Below are 18204 nucleotides of genomic sequence, written 5' to 3'. Positions count from 1 at the left end.
CTCATTTAAAAATATCATTTGATAAATTCAAGTAAAGGAGAAGAAACCAACTGAGAAGAAATTCAAATTTAGGGGAATCAGTGGGGGAAAAAAGGAGAATCATTTGTAACAAAAATTAATCAATAAAAAAAAAAAAAAAAAAGAGCAGAATGGAAACATAAAAAAAAAAAGAAAAAAGAAATTCAAATTTAATGCATACCTGATTATGCCACGTTATTTGGGAAATGTTTAATTTAACATTAACTTTGAGATACAGTTATATTTACTTTCCAAAATAAGAATCTAATGGTCAGAAACATTAACAACTCACGCAGGGTCATATAAATCATATGCAGTGGAATTCAAACCCAAATTTGTCTAATTTCAATGATCACTTTTACCAGGATGCCAAGCTGCCAGGAATAAGGGCAACCCTAGAGCCAGCTTGTGGCTTTGCCTTTATTATAATGATCACTTACTAATATTACCAGTTGGGAAGATTCCTCTTAAATCACATTTTTACTTTTTTTATTTTTATTTATTTATTTATTTTATCCTCACCCGAGGACGTTTCCATTTTTTGTTCAGACAGAGTGGGAGGGAGAGAGAGAGAAACATCGACGTGGAAGGGACACATCAAGTGGCTGCCACCCGCACGACCCAACCAGGGCCGGGGACAAACTGCAACCGAGGTACGTACCCTTAGCAGGAACCGAACCCAGGTCTCTCTGGACCACAGGCCAACGCTCTAACCGCTGAGCCAAACCGGCCAGGGCTTAAATCACATTTTTATTTTTTATTTTTTATTTTATTTTTTTTAATCCTCACCCGAGGATATTTTTCCATTTTTTGTACAGATAGAGTGGGAGGGAGAGAGAGGAAGGGAGAGAGAGAGAAACATCGACGTGAAGGGACACATCGAGTGGCTGCCACCCGCACGACCAACCAGGGCCGGGGACAAACTGCAACCGAAGTACGTGCCCTTAACGGGAACTGAACCCGGGTCTCTCAGGACCACAGGCCGATGCTCTAACCGCTGAGCCAAACTGGCCAGGGCTTAAATCACATTTTTAAAACTACAACTACAAATAAAAACCTTGTTTTCATTAACAACATCATAAAATGGAATTATCTTTATGATGATCAGGTTCTCCAAACTAAAATTCAGGACACACTGCTTAATACGTTTTCCCCCAAATGTAAATTTGCATGAGGTTCTAGTTAATTCACAACTATAAAATTATTGATGTGGTTAGACAAAATAAAGGAATAAATATAAAATTCATTAACAGCAGTTATTATAATATTAGGATGTCTCTGTCACTCATCTACTGCTGATCAGGAATGCAGGGCCTACCACACAATAATACTCATTAAGGAAATTGAATGTTTTGTTACACTTCATACCTCCCCCGCAGCTGGGGGGGGGAGGGGGCTTACTAGATTCTTAATAAGTCCTAATATAATTTTGTTTAACTTCTAAATTTATTTAGATATACCACCCTGCTTTAGTCCACAATGAATTTAAAGCAGCCTAGAAATATATATCCACAACTTGACACAACAGTAAGTGATTAAGGGAAAATAAGATAAATAAGAAATTCAATATGGGTGAGGTTAGCATAAAATGTTTATCAGGACTTTTCTAAATACTATGGTTAGAGGTGGGCCTCAAATTTTCTGAGTCCACTAAAGCTATCACAAAAACACAACCAGTTAAGATATGCGTCACAGGAACCATATAATAAAAACAAAGTAGGTACTCAGGAGAACTGAAGAGGCATAATTATTCCTGTAATAAAACCAGAGAAAAGTTCCTCCTGTGTATGTTTATGAAGGAGACACTTATAATGTGGCACAAATGTCCTATCAACATCCTCACACAAATATAAGTGTTTCAGGTGGTTCTTTTCTTAGAGCCTCCATCAGTGAACTTCCGGAAAGCCAAAATACAGTTCATCAGCAAAGGAGGAGGTGAGTTCAAAACAGCATCATATGCTGCTTGGACAGACTTAATCCGAAAGGAAATCTTAAGTGTGTTTAGAAAAACAGATAATAAGCTCCATAATCCTTAGACAATCTTCCAAGATGATTTCCATCAACCGAGCTCTTGATAGGTATACAGACTTTGTTCATGTTCCATGACTAGCACTTGGCTTGCAGATGAGCTCTGTTGCAAAGGCAGATCGACATGATTTATCAGTCGAGTTAGTAGGTAGAGGAAGGGAGACAACCTCTTAAAAAGATGACATGCTGCCTAACCTGGACCAGTGCCCACGTCCAGAGAGCGTGAGAGGACAAAATGACTGCACCAGGACTGTCCTCAAAACACAACTTGGATTTTCCCCAGCAGAATGAAGAATAAGCAGTTATCTGGCAAATCTCTGAGTAATTTGTGGGAATCATAAGTAATTTTACAATTTCTTTCAATGGTCATAGATGACTTCTCTAATCCTCAAATGATGTTAATAAGGAAAAATGAGCCGTCAATAATGGTTAACAAGAGAAACACAATTTCATTTATTTTTTGGAAATATTTACTCATCCATAGTTCAAACAATTTGAGGCTTTGTTACCAACTAAATTCGAGTTAATAATTGTCTTCAAAATGTGCCTTCTAAATAACTAAGTAATTCAGACTACTAACTTGGTACTTTCTCTTTACCTGTAATACTTAATATTTCAATATTTCAATAAATGCCATACTGGAACTACTTCTTGGTACATGGATCCCTCCACTACAGAAATCTACTCTCACTCTGCTAAATTCAGACACATAAGCAAGTATCACCGTAGTTTTGATGCTTATGCTCTGCCCTGCCATTCTACAAATAACATGAAAATAAAGGCAACTTTATGTAAAAACTAGAGCTCAAGTTTTGATTTAGGAACCTCAAAAAATATTCTTGAGAGTAGAAAGGGACTTTAAAAACTCGTAACATTTAAAACGTTGTGAGCGTTCTTTTAACATCACTAGTTCTCAAATACCCTGTTTTAATGTCTACATAACATTTTTTTTTTTAAATCACTATACATAGTATTTTAAAATGGAATTTAGTCTCTTACAATAACACTTTCATATTGATGGGAAGAACATAAGTGGTATTAATACAATTATTATAAGGATGTGCGATGTGACCAATCCCCAGCTTTTCCGTTTCTAAAACTTCTCTCTCTCTCTTTTTTGGTTAATCCTCACCCAAGGATATTTTTCCATTGATTTTTTTTTTTTTTTTTTTTAGATAGAGTGGACAGGAAGGGGAGAGGGAAGGAGGGAAGGACAGGAAGGGAGGGAGGGAGAGAGAGAGAGAAACATTGATGTGCCTAACACATTGACTGGTTGCCTTCCACACAACCCCGACCAGGGCCAGGGATCAAACCTGCATCTCAGGTACGTGCTCTTGACCAGGAATCAAACCCATGACTCTTCAGTCCATGGGCCGACACTCTAACCACTGAGCAAACCAGCCAAAGCTCTAAAACCTCTTCTCAAAGAGGCTCAAAACATAGTCCCGCCCTGGCCAGTTTGGCTCAGCGTTAGAGTGTCAGCCTGCGGTCCGGAGAGACCCAGGTTCGGTTCCCGCTAAGGGCATGTACTTCGGTTGCTGTTTGTCCCCGGCCCTGGTTGGTCGTGCGGGTGGCAGCCACTCGATGTGTCCCTTCACATCGATGTTTCTCTCTCTCTCTCCCTTCCTCTCTCTCCCTCCCACTCTATCTGTACAAAAAATGGAAAAATATCCTCGGGTGAGGATAAAAAAAAACAAAAAACAACATAGTCCCTCCCCCCCACTCCAGCCAAAAGAATCACCTAATTGATCACTTGCCTTGCAGAACTTACAGTTCAAGAAGTTTTATGCAAATTAAGTATTTTCATGAAAATCTTATTCAGATAGGAAAATACATTTGTGACAGCATTTATTAGGGACATTAGCCATGGAGCAGGATCTCAGAGAACGGCAATGCACATACTAGATTATTGCCACTCCTGATCTGGTCTAGTTCCTGCTGCAAAAGCTTCTAAACTACTGGAGCAAACATGTTTTTCACACTGCTTCAATTTTTACTGAGATGATTAAAACTAACATTCAAACAATGTAGAAATTCACTCAGACATGCAATCTAAAAATCCAAAACCATTTGCAATTAAAATGTAAAATGCAATTCATCTTTATTTGCTGAAGGCTCCATTTGAAAATACAACTATTTTATATTTCTTCATTGAAACTTTAAAAGCTAAGTTAACATAATTCTTTAACTGCAAATATGAAGTGATATATCTGCATCAAGAGCAATGGTTATCCCATACTGATTGCAAAAATACTACATGTGGATTATTTTTTTCTTTAAAAGGGGATTATTTTCCAAATCATCATGAGAATGTTATCACCACTGGTACATTTTCTTTACTTTTGTGTGTTTGAAAATTTCAATAACAAATATTTTTGAAGTTATCATAGATGTTCACTCCTTTCAAACAAATCTGAAATATTAAATAGACTAACCATATATTACATTGTAACTATTTAGCATTACCACCAATCAACTTTGCCTTGCTGATACAATTAAAAGGCTTTTACAGTAATAGTGTTTATAAGCTTCATGTGCAGAAAAGCACCCTACAAATATATGTTATGAACATGACTAAAGAAATACATAACAGGCATTAATGTGTCTTCACAACTTTTGGGTTTTGCTCAATCTGTGGTTCTCCATCTTATAGGACATGTACATATTTTTTAGAGCAATACTTGATGTATTAGTTATCTAATGCAGGATAATAAATTGTCGCCAAAGTTCACATCTTAAACAAAATTTATTATCTCACAGTTTTTGTGAGTCAGGAATTTGGGAGCAGCTTAGCTGGGTGTTTCTGGCTCATAGTCCCTCAAGAGGTTGCAGTCAAGATGCTGGTCACAGCTGCAGTCATCTGAAGGCTCGAGTGAGGCTGGAGGGTCCACTTCTAAGATGGCTCGCTCACGTGGCGTGGGCAGCCCTCAGTGCCTCACACCGTGGGCCTCCCCACTGGGCTGCTTCAGTGTCTTCTCAACAGAGCAGCTGGGTTCCCCTCAAGTAATGGTTCTCAACAGAGGGTAACTGTACCCCCCCCCCGGGGACATATGACAATGACAGACATTTTTAGTTGTTACAACTGCTGTGTGTGGTGTTGGGGGGCAGAGGGAGTTTGCTACTGACATCTAATAGGTAGAGGCCAGGGATATTGCTAAACGTCCTTCACAGCAAAGAATTATCCAGCCCAAAATGTCATTAGTACTGAGGTTGAGAAACTGCCCTAGAGCAACTGATCTCAGAGGAAGAGCAAGACAGGGGCCACATGTCTTTTATGACTTACCTGCGGAAGTCACACCCCATCATTTCTGCCACAATCTACACATTAGAGAAGTGAGTTCCTACGTACAGTCATTACTCAAGGGGAGAAGATTAAGCTCCACCTCTGGAAGGAAGGAGTAGCAAACAGTTTATGGCCATATTTTTAAATCATTATTCTTAGCAACTTGATTTTTTTTCTTTTTTTAACTAATTTTATTGGGGTGATGTTTGTTAATAAAATTATATAGGTTTCAGGTATACAATTCTATACTACATCACCTGTATATTGTATTGTGTGTTCAATACTCCAAAGTACCTTGATTTTTTAAAATATCACAATACTAGAATTTTCAAGACAGCTCATTAACTTTTGAGAATGCTAGATAAAATCTTTTCAGTGTTCTAGAAAAATCACTGAAATTCAACTAACAAAGCTACTTTTGCACCCTAGTGAACGAACAGTGTCTGTTTGCAGTATTTTTAGGATCTGGTCTCAAAAAATTCCACTCAGCATGGACACACGCAGCCTGATAGAGAGAGAAGTAACTAGGAGTGAAAAGACTGCATTCAGTTCTGGCACTTCCCAGCAGCAGATCTGGGCCAAAGCTTCTGCCAGCCTGTTTCCAAATCAATAAAATGGTGATGTCACCAGCCCTGCTTATCTCACAATGCTGTTTTGAGGCTCAAGAAATTATGTGGCCCTGGTCAGTGTGGCCCAGTTGGTTGGGCATCATCCGTGAACTATAAGGTTGCTGGTTTAATTCCTGGTCGGGGTACATGCAATACGGGGCATACAGGAGGCAGCCGATCAATGTTTCCCTCTCACATCGATGTTTCTCTTTTTCTCTTCTCCCTCTCTCTCTTAAAAAAAAAAAAAAAAAAAAAAAAAAACAGAAAAACTGAATCTTAAAAAATAGATAATTATGCGAAGGTACTTTATGAACTATGTAAGACAGGTACTTTTAAATGTTTCAAGTTGAAATGAACATGCCTGGGGCTTATCACATAGAAATTCTCAGTGTCTACTTTTAGATCTCTTATTCTCAAATGTGAGGTTGAGTATATCTCAAAAATAACAGCAAAATAGAGAAGATTATTAAAACATAGGATTTGAGGGCCCAAATCCTCAAGCATTTATTGTCATGCTACAGACACCTAAAATATAGTTTTTACAAGTTAATACGCATACTTATTCAATTATTAGATAAGATCTAAAAACTACTAAAATTAGCAATATCATTTAGCCAATACTTAACATTAAACTGTAAAAAAACAAAACAAAACAAAAACAAAGCAAAAACGATTCCTTTATATATTTGTTTCCCAATTTAGACTGTGAGGGAGGACAGAAGCTACAGTTTATCACCAGAATCTAGGCCAGTGCCTGAAACATACTGCAAGGTTAATAAATACATACTTAAGCAGATAGTTCCTGATCTCACGGAACTGAGAAATCTAGCTGGAGGGAGAGTGAGAATAAACAAACACACATAAACAGATTACTGAAGACTTTTATAAAGCAACACATTTGCTTCCTGTAATCCATTCTGTACCTCCAGTCAGACTGATTTAAAAACAATTTTCTGCCCAGCCAGTGTGGTTCAGTGGTGGAGCATCGGTCCATGGACCAAGACATTCCTGGTTCAATTCCTGGTCAGGGCACATGCCCAGGCTGCAGGTTCAATCTCCATTGAAACTGTGCAGGAGGCAGCCAATTGATGTGTCTCTCTCATTCAATGTTTCTCACTCTCCCCCTCTCCCTTCCTCTCTCTCTAAAAATCAATAAAAACATATTTAAAAAAATAAAAATATTCTCCCTCAATACTTTACGATTCAAGAAACTCTAACAGCTTTCTATTGCCTAGAAGAATGCAGTTGCCTTAGCCCTATTCCAGACCTAATTCTTAATTTCTGGGGTTAGACCCCAAGCACCAGCATGTTAAAAAGTTACACAAGCCCGCCCTGGCCAGTTTGGCTCAGAGGTTAAGCATCAGCCTGTGGTCCACAGAGACCCAGGTTCGGTTCCCGCTAAGGGTATGTACCACGGTTGCAGTTTGTCCCCGGCTCTGATTGGGTTGTATGGGTAGCAGCCACTTGATGTGTCCCTTTCACATCGATGTTTCTCTCTCTCTCTCCCTCCTACTCTATCTGAACAGAAAATGGAAAAATGTCCTGGGGTGAAGATTAAAAAAAAGAGTTACACAAGCCCGACTGGTGTGGCTCAGTGGTTGAGCATCGACCCAGGCACCAAGAGGTCTCCAGTTTGATTCCAGGTCAGGGCACATGCACAGGTTGAGCCAAATCCCCAGTGGGGGACATGCACGAGGCAGCCAATGGATGTTCTCCCTCATCGATGTTTCTACCTCTCTCTCTAAAAAAAAAAAAAAAAAAAAAAAATCAATTAAAAAAAAAAGTGTTTTTAAAAAAAAGTTACACAAGTAATTCTGAAGCACAGTCAGCATAAGAACAATTGGATTCACCCTGTTGAAATATTCTTCCATCAGGCCAGTCCATCTCATATCTAATTCTCTTAGTTACGGTTTCTCCTGTTAATCGAAAAGTGTTTCCTATCCTCCTCTCCAAATATTGCCCATCCTTCAAAATCCTTCTCCATGCAACCATTCTAACTACTATAGCCCATAATGTCCCCACATCTCTAAACACATCAATACCTTTTTATATATAGTTCATTAATATTTTATCTCTATTTCTTTTATACACTATCTGACAAATGACCAATAGATTTCTTTTTCTATCCTAAGTCTAAAACATAAACACAAATACATACCACACAGACACACACACACACACATACATATCAAACTTTCAAAATTATGTTGCCTTAAATACACAGAGTAATAGAAATCTTCAGATAATTAACTCATTCCCTGCTTGTAATTTTCATGACCACTGTCATTCACCTAATGATAAACTTCCTTCAAATATCAGCTCTGCATATCTAAGGCTGACCCATAAAATTTTACGACATGAATCTATTCCCAGGGTAGTTAGTGCTATGTCTCTGAGTATTCTGTCCTCAACAGTGCTTAGAAAAATAATCCAGGAAAAGCATGAAACATTACATTTCAATAGACTTAAAATCCAAGGGGTGAGGCATTCTTAAGATCAAGTTTGGAAGTACGAACCTGGACACACAGTATGTGAACAGGGCCACTGTGGAGACTGTATCAGGTAATGAGTTCAAAGGAATATGCACAGAAAGCACATCGTTTCCACCTTTTTTGCAGGTGGAAGGTTCAAGTTATCCAATCTCGTTTTTATTCATGGCCAATATAAATATACAGGGTTACATAAGTAGTTCTCAACCAAGGATGATTTTGCCCCCAGGGGACATGGGTCAATGTCTAGATACATTTTGGGTTGTACCAACTGAGGGTTGCTACTGGCATCTAGTGGGTAGGGTAGAGGAACGTTGCCAAACAGTCTATAATGCACAAGATAGTCCCTACAACAAAAACATTAATCACACCCAAAATGTCAATAGACTGAGTAAACCTAGGTAATACTATATATATTAAGGAATGTAAACACAGCTTGATAGATGCTCATAATACTACTCTCTTAATGTGCTCCTTTTAACATCAATATCGATTAACTTATTGAGATTGTTCCTTTCAAAGCAGATCATTCAAAGCATAAAGGCACTTAGGACACCAAACTAGAAATTGGTAGGTAAATGAAGCAAACTAAACTTATAATGTCAGATGAGGAAATTATTAGAAATATATCAATAGAAGATACCAACATCAATATTTCACTTAAATTTAATACTAAAAGAGTACTAGAGAGTCATATTTTATCACACTAAATTAGGAAGACAACTAAGATTTTCACCAGTATTTGGCAGCCTTGAAAAGAAAACATAAATAGAGACTATTATTCAAAAATTCAAGAAGGTTCAAGTTAGCTAAAGCCCTAGATGAAAGATCTGGCAGAAGGGAGAATAAAAAAAATAGCTACTGGGGACATTAAGAATAAAGCAATTATTTCTGGGAATAAAGTTCTATCTACCACAGGGATGAAGAAATGTGAGTTCAATATACATTTGCCTAAACAAGACACCCAAGGCTGAGTGTCACGGGACAGACTAAGGGCATGACTGGGGGCAGATTAATTTGTAGGGGGGAAACTGTCACAGAAGAGACACTACCTCAAGTGGAAGTATAGGGCTGGGTTAAAGACTGAGAGAAACTTTACCCTCACAGTCCCTCCCTCCCCCTAAATCATAGCCTCGCTGAGCCCTTGGCTGATCAAAAGAAGAAGTTCTGACCTCTACGGGCACACGCTGATGCCATCACTTTCTAGATCTGAGTCATCGATGGAAAGGCTTCTTCTCCAACCCGCAGTCGTGCATAAAGTTGCCCTAGATGTAAAGAGTGACCAGTGTGTCCCTAGATTCATAAGAGACAGAGAAGAATCGAGAAGATTTCAAGGGAAGCATCAGAAATATAAAGGGAGATTTGATTGGCAATTTAAGTTTTAAGAAGTGCAGAAAAGAAAAGCAACTTCCAAAGGACACTAAAGCAATCTAAGGAAGCAACACAAATGTGTCCCTTGTAGAATGATATTTTCTAAAGCAGGGACCCTACTTGCCTTTTTTTGTTTGTTTGTTTGGTATGTGCCCCTAGCAGGAACCAAACCAGGGACTCTGGTCCACAGGCCAATGCTCCAACCACTGAGCCAAACCGGCCAGGGCCCTTCTTGCTTTTTTGATCTTTATAAACCTAACACCTAATACAGCGCCTAGCACTGGCAATAGTGAATTAATGAGTTTAAGAAAACAAAGGGGACAACTGGTATGCTTTTTCTTTTTCTTTTTTTTTTTTTTTTGCATGGTCATGTGTTACGTGATGCCTACACTCTGGATCATAAGCTTGGAAAAGCAACCAGAGCATACTTGTGGGTAGACTGACAGTAAGACACACATACTCACATACCTCCCTTCATTTCATGTCACAGGCACAGTGACAACACCACCAAGGCCTAAGGGAGAAGGTTTTGAGGAAAACAAGGAAATCTGTAACAACATCATTCAAAGTAACAGGAGCTAACATGTTCAGGGTCTAAAGTTACTCAGACAGCAGATCTAAACAGAATAAACATTTGTTCTATAACCTTTTTGTTATGTTGCCATGGGAATCTGTATTTAGGAACACTTATTTTCTACAACTAGATGTTAGAACAGCAAAAAGGGGGGATAGCTTTCATCAAAGAGGAGAGAGACTGTATTTATAAAGACAGAGAAGACAATCAACCTTATGGGTCATATATGTGTAGAACCTGTCAACCTATAAAATGTATTCAAGTTAACAGAGAAGTTTTGGTGGCCTCATAGCCAAACATTAGTAATAGGTAACAAGAATCCTACCTCGACTAAAAGTATTGTAATGGAGGAAAGGCGGAGGAATGTAAAGCAGATACAGGGCCAAATAAAGTAGAAAATAAATGAGATCTTAAATGTTCAAGGAAGGTAAAAATGATTTTTAAAATATGACCTGACAGTAAAAACAAAAAACTAGAAGCCCAAAGAATTTAGAACAAATTCACCCTGCCAGCAGGCTAATTTTTTGTTAGCAGAAATCAAAGATAATCTCTTTGCTCCCTTCCTTTTGGTAACAAACCTGAAAGTGAAGTAAGCCCATGTTATTTAAAGAGCTGGAGTATCCTGAATCTCTAGGGCCCAGCAGTAGTACTGGCTCTGGTACTCTGAGCCTTCTGGAACGGGAGTTGTGAGCACGGGCCAGGGCTCTGCACCAATTCATCTGACTCTCCCGTTCTACCCTAAAATACAATTAGTACCTCCAATGGATAAAAAACAGAAATGAAAAAGTTTGATCACATATCTTCTCTGCTCATAAGCCTCCATGGCTTCCCCTCTCATTCAAGATAAAAGGCAAGAAAGACTCTTCATGATCCCTACATATCTGTAGCTGTAGAGCTCTTCTACTTCCTTCTCCTACTACTATTTGGCCCCTGGTTACTTAGCTCTAGCCATATGGGTCTCCAGGATATTCCTAGAGAACAAAGGGCCTCAGGCAGGGCCTTTGCACTTTCTGATCCCTCAGTCTGAAATGTTCTTCTCTCCCCACCCAAGTCCAATAGGTGTTCTACATCACCTCGTTCAGGTCTTTGCTCAATTACCATTTTATTACTGAGGCCTACCTTGTCCACTCTGCTTAAAAGTGCAAAAAAGCCATCCCAGTATTCTCTCTCCTTTCTGTGCTTCCTTTTCCCCATAGTACCTTCATCTGACATACTATATATTTTACTTATTTATTTACTTCTACTTCCACCCCCTTAAATACAGTTTCTTATGGGCAGAAATTTTTGCCTGTTTTGCTCACACCCCATCTCCAGTACCTAAAGCATGACACAGTAGGTGCTCAAAGTATTGGTATAATACACAAAGTCCTGTCCTCCAGCATGGACCCAACTTCCTCTCCTTTGCCTCCAAATCGTATATCCTATAATATCCCAAAGTTCAGATAATGGCATTAAAATCTATCCATCTGTCCTAAGACAAAACTCAGGGGTCATCCTAGACCATTCTCTCTTCTGTACCTCTTTCTTCCTCACTTTCAGCCTGGGAGCCAAGCATATCAGAACCCTGGACCTATTTCTCAAAAGTGCAGAATTTATAGGCCACCATCACCTTCTTCCCTAGCATAAAACTGTACAACAAAATGCTGAAAAGCCAGTTAATTTTATAAATCCTTAACACATATGTACTTAATTTATGGAAGCACTATGTAAAGACAAACTACTTCTAATATTGAAAGTTTCATTCTGAGGAAGAGATGTGACTTTAATAAGTTAAGTCATAACCCCTCAGACTAGCTGGGCAATGGCATTGGTGGGATTGATTTCTTATAATCACAGATCTATTACAAGTGACCCAACAACATCTTTCTTCACAAAAGGAGGGGTAGGGGGGCAAACAGCACAAGAGAAGGTGCCACCACACAACCTCAACAGGTACAGGAAAGGAGACTTTTAAGTGTTGAAACTCCAGAAGCAATTCCAAAGCAGCACTGCCAAGTATGCTGTTCCTTTAATGAATGAGTCCAGCTCCCCAGCTGTATATATGATTGGGTTAATAAAACCAGCCTTCATAAAGCCAGTGAAGATTCAATGATAATACTTTGAATGAAAATACTTTGTAGCCTGGCTGGTGTGGCTGAGTGGTTGAGCATCGACCCATGCACCAAGAGGTCACCAGTTTGATTCCCGGTCAGGACACATGCCCAGGTTGTGGGCCCGATCCCCAGAGTGGGGCATGCAGGAGGTGGTCAATCTATGTTCTCTCTCATCAATGTTTCTTTCTCTCCCTCTCACTTCCTCTCTGAAATAAAAAAATAAAAAGGAAAAGAAAATACTTTGTAAAGTAGAAAATCCCATAAAATGTCAGTTAATTCTAAAGTGAGATGATCTAGCCCAGTAATTTCTTCCAACTTTGGATCCTAAGCCTCAGGGGTTCAGCACCACCAGAACTGTTGCCCACTAAAGGCAAAATCAACACACAGATCATCTCTGAGGCTGGTAGAGTGAAATAAAATACAGAGTAGTCCTCAGTATTAAGAATTAAACTGGCAGAGTTGAAAAGCTAGAGGTCCAGGATACCTTATTTTAAAATGGGAACCAGTGAAAAACTATCATTGGAAAACGGGATTTGATAAATAAAACGACTTTATAGCCAACTTGACTGAACTCCTTCTTAAAAGTCTTTATACATCAACACAAATATTTGCCACTGTGTTTAAATATTTATTGGTTAACACTGATTACATGCAACCAATCACATTACTTTTGGTAACAAAGCAAAGCAAATGGGAAGAAAGATCAGCATAGGCCTATTATCACCACTAGTAACATAAAGGGCAAGTCCCTCTCATTGATCAGGAGTCAAAAAAGTCATCTGTGCATACTCAATGATGACATATTTTTATTTACTTGTGCCCTGGCTCATCCTTAAAAAAGTGAAAATAAATAAAAGATTTAAAATGGTGAATGGCCATTAATACTAAAAAAATATTAGCTTCATTTATTGTTGTTATATTTACTAAGAAAGCATTCAGGGAGCTAGATTTGACTTCTTAGTAAATTTTACCAACCTCTTACTAAAAAGTCATGTTATATACTCTATATACTGATGATAAATATAAACCACACAGCACAATGCCTAGAACATTGTAAGCAATCCACAAAATGTGGTTTCTATTCACAGTAGGCTATGAGCTCTATGAGGGGCTATATTATTTGGTTTTGTCTTGTTCAGCACTCTATCTCAAGAAACACAGTCCACTATCAGGTCCATAGTTGGTATTTAATAAATACGTTGAATAAATAATTGAATATGATTTAAGAGTAATTTTCAACTCTCATGTATTCTATGGTTACCAGTGCCCCACCTCCTCTAATCAACAGCAAGGGTCTGGAAAACCATACCCCAGAGAAAAGGCATTTAAGTTCCTATTTATGTTTCCTTAAACTAACCACAAAGATTCCCTCCCCCCATTCTGTCCCAAAACCACAAAATCAATGCTTTGCAACAATGTATTCTTAAACATTTTTGCTTCATTTCCCCTCACAGACAATGCACAAAGTTCCTTAAAACTGCAAGACTTAGTTTAGTTCCCCTTACTCCTTAAAAAGGAAAGGCATATTTGTAAAACCTTATCAATTCTCAAATTCCTAGTCTGATTCCTTGATCTTTGATTTGTGGTTGGTTATCACACCAGCTCTATTTGCATTTCTAGTATATACTTAGTACAAACTAAAATAATTAAAATAGCCTTAATATAAAAAAAATTTAAGTTACACATGAAAGCATAACGTACTTCAGAATAATCAAATTAGGAAACTAACACATATTTCAGTCATGGTGCATTCCTTAAAATACTTTCAGAAATTCTTTTAGGGAACAGATATCAGATCCAGTTCTACAAGTCACACAAGAAATTCTGTGTCGTTATTTTTTAGTGGAGACTTCTATTAGACATAAAATAGTATCACCAACTTGACTGCTTCATCTTTCCACCTGACTTTAGTACAAATTCTCTAAATTATTTGGATTCAATTTGATTTTGTTATTCCCTAAAATCAAATCTGCACTCAATGGATGAAGATGGTGAAAAACAGCACAGTCTCCAAATTGAATTCTAAGAGAAGTTCAAAAAAAGTATTTTCTGCCACAGCTGAAACATTATTAATTGAAAGAACAACTTCAAATAACCACTCTGAATAACACAATGTTCACTTGTAAATCTAAAATCTGATCTTTTTAATCCAAAATTAATTGTATTTGTTTACAGTCAATTGTGACAAATATCAGTTGTATTTTCCTCCACCAATGTGCTATAGGTTACACCTTAAATCCCCTTCACAGAAATCCCACTAAAAAACAAACTCTGCCTAGAAAGACACACAAACTTAACAGTGGTTGTCTCGGAGGAAAGGAACAGCATGGTTGGAAAACAGGAAGAAAAGACTTTTCACTGAATATTCTTCCTATTTCTTAAAACTTGTTTAACAAAATTACTTCCAAGTGTCAGATATTTCTGGCTTCTAAGTCAGAAAAGTATACTACCACTAAAGAAGTGTGGAGTTCATTTTAATGGCACTTCTCTGAGGATCTGGACCTCCAGTTCCAGTGCAGAGCTATTCACATCAACAGCAGAGAAACCTTCCAAGCAGTTCTTTTCAAGTTCACTAAACCCACCACAGTTGGGCTATTTTATTGTATCATTCCATTAAAGTTTAAACACCATTGGAAACAAAAACTTGGTACTACAAAAATTAATGTGTCAATTCAATAATGCAAAACATAAACTAATAAGCTATTAAAGGAGCAATGATCCAAATACATTTTTGAAAATTAGCAGTAACATACACACACACACACAGTAAAATGCTGCAAATTCCCTTTAAATGTAGACCATCATACAATAAAAATGTGGAAAATATGTCAACCATGGTGCCATCAGCAATATAATTCAAGCAGCTTGAACTAGATAATGCAATATGATCTGTTGCTGGACACAATTGCACAATCTCAATTACCCAGAAGATTCTACCAAACAGGAAATTCATGATGTGACTTTAAGAAACACAGGGATTATATCTAAAGATTAATACGTTCAAAAGCCTGGAATATGTTTCAAAACAAGAAATAAGTTTACAGACCCCTTTTCAAATGTTGCATGGGCATGAATTACATGAATCAGTTTCAGATCAGGAGTTCTCAAATACAGTAAATCTAAAATATAGTGTATAAAACCTCAGAAGTTAGCGAAGTTAAGTGAAATGTTTCAGATCCAGAAATTTACAGTATTCATTTAATACAAAACAGACTCTCACAGTGTGAATTAAAGCTGATATATTCTACATGATTATAAAAACCACTGCGTACCTCAGGTTATAAATGTAGGCAAGTCCCCTGCAAACTCTCAGGGACTTTAAAAACAGGGTACTAGTCACAAGAATTATCGCAATTAAAAATATTTACAGTATCTCCCAGCATTGTTAAGAACTTTTTGATCTTGAGGGCGTCCAACGGATTTGAATCTCACTTGCTCCAAATGAGAAATGTGTTTTGTCAAACAATACTTAAATGAGCAGTGGAATGTGACTAATCAGTGAGGCCGCCAGTTTCTCAAGCTGCAATGCTCTGGCAGGCGCTATCACCCACCCCCCAGTCTGCGAAAAGGAAATACGCTTTCAACCGAATCGGAAACACACCACTCAGGCTGGCACGGCGCTCACCGAGATAAAGTCGGTATTTTAAGCTCTATGGGTCGCTGCTAATTCGACTGCAAATTCAAAAAGAACGATTCTCAAAATGGGATTGACAGAGGTTTGCAAAAAACAAACAAACAAACAAACGAGCAGAACGCCCTTCGTCGTCAGTTTTGCTCAGACGACCGCAGTCTCCCAATCCAACCGGGCTTTGCCCTTCTGCTTCTCCCGGCAACTCCCCGGGCTTGTCTGCTCAGAGGGCAGGCTCGGCGCCTACAATGGGCGCACCTCTGGACAGGGTCCCTCTGCTCGACGCCAGCAGGGAGACCCCACAGAAAACCACCCTCCCCCCGTGCCTGCACCCGCAGCAGCAACCCCCAGGAAGGGAATGCGCAGGGTGCGAGCCGGGGCCGAGCTCCCGCACCAGCACCACCACCCACTGCCCACCGTGGACCTGCATCCTGCACACAGCGGACCACCCACCTAGGTGTGCAGGGTGAGGGGTGCAAGGGGCACAGGGACTGCTGCACAGGGTCGAAGGGAAAGCGAGCCCTCCCCCAGAGAAAATTCCTGCCGCTTGATGCATCGCTGAGCCTTGGGGGCAGGCCTGGCTCTGGGGCATGAAGGACCAGCTAGCTATCACGACCCCAGGCCCAGTGACACTCACCACACAGAGCCATAGGCGCCGGAGCCCACCGGGGACAGGTTCTGGTAACGCTCGGGCACCTCCCAGATGGTCTTGTTCAGCTCCTGCCGGTAGAACGTGGGCCTTTCCTGAGACATCTTCCAGCAGCGGCCACGGGGGGAGGAGGTGGCCCTCCGGGGCCCCGCCTGCACCCGCACCCGCTCCCTGGCCCTCGTTGCCCACGCGGTAGGGCGGGAATCCCGCACTGGTGGCCCGCGCAGGTGCGGTTGCCGCGACCCGGCCGACTCCCGCGCGCACGGCCCCTGTCAGCCGCAGCGGCAGGACCTCGGCGATGGGGACAAGCCCTGCTAAGGGCAAGGACGCACTCGGAGGCTCAAGGCTGCACCCGACACGCTCTCCCTGCAGGGTCTCCCAGATCAGGCCGACTCCGGGCTGCGCCACCCGACTACCGCTCCAGCTGCGGCGCCTGCTGAGGTTCCAGTGGTCACTGTTGCAGAGCCAGCGAACAGGAGCCTCCCGCTGTACTCTCGCGAGAAGAGCTCCCGGGACTCTCCGCGACCGAGATTTTACCCAATATGGAACCTGCCCAAGGGAGGGGGTTGATGAGGGAAGAGAACGGGAGGAGCAGTTCTCACGAGAAGACGGCAACAGCTGGCGACCAGAGGAAGGAGCTCGTAGGCTGTTATTAAAGGCGCGAAGGCGGACCCGGGAAGGAGAGTAAAAGCAGGCAACACATGCGGCGCGCGCCCCTCCGTGGTTGGCGGGGCAAATGCCTGGTGAAAAGTGACAGTGACCAAAAAGGCGTTGGGAGAAGAGCCAAAAGATCTTTGAACCTGCGGTTAGTCACCAGCAGCAGAAGAGCAGCTGCTCAGCGGAACCCCCAATTTCCAAGAAATAATTGCATTTTAAAAAGAGAGAGAAAGGTTTCTTCCGGAAAGCTGTTGCATTCCCATATGCTCAAGGACATATGGCTTACTCTTCGGAATTCTGATGATATCTGTCCCAAAAGCAGACATTAGCCCTGCAATAACGCTAACGTTTTGCACCCAAACTCTCCTAGTATTTTTCAAACTTTTATGTACATAAGACCTTGGGAGTTTATAAAAGCAGATTCCCAGGATCCAAGGAAGTCTAATTGGATAGGTCCGTGATAGGTACCAAGAATGTGCATTTTTACAATATGTCCCAGGCAGTTCTAATTCTGGAAAGTCTCTAGTGTCTCCCTTTGAGAAGCAATTTTTAAACCACTAACCCTGAGGGCTTGAAACTGACTCCTGCCCTGAAGAGCTTCCACTGAAAAGGATGTTAAGCAGTTAATTCATGTCTCTCAAAGTAAGAACAGGGCAGAGAGTGGTCTTATTAGGCAAGCCAATAGACCTTTCTTAGATCTTAGATCCAGTTAATGCAAGAGAACTCCTTTCTTACACTCCCACTTAATAGGGTCATTTGAAAGCTGAACAAGATAATAAAAATGAATGGGCAAGGTATTATAACCC

General features: G+C 40.1%; 1 protein-coding gene across 2 annotated transcripts in view; it reads right to left on the bottom strand.

Annotated features, from left to right (window-relative positions):
* The window catches only part of MAPK14 (mitogen-activated protein kinase 14), a 68847-nt gene extending 51601 nt beyond the window's left edge, over positions 1–17246 (bottom strand). The window contains exon 1 of one of the 2 annotated variants that reach the window (XM_036248180.1): positions 16730–17246. In XM_036248180.1, the coding sequence (XP_036104073.1) occupies positions 16730–16845 (116 nt within the window). In that variant the 5' untranslated portion in view covers positions 16846–17246. The remainder of the gene's footprint in view (positions 1–16729) is intronic. The other variant, XM_036248181.1, reaches the window with a different exon arrangement.
* Between the last annotated feature and the right edge of the window lie 958 nt (positions 17247–18204).

The sequence above is a fragment of the Molossus molossus genome, unplaced genomic scaffold, assembly GCF_014108415.1.
Source record: "Molossus molossus isolate mMolMol1 unplaced genomic scaffold, mMolMol1.p scaffold_m16_p_8, whole genome shotgun sequence".
Classification (NCBI taxonomy): Eukaryota; Metazoa; Chordata; class Mammalia; order Chiroptera; family Molossidae; genus Molossus; species Molossus molossus.
This window is presented reverse-complemented; position numbering and strand designations above follow the sequence as displayed.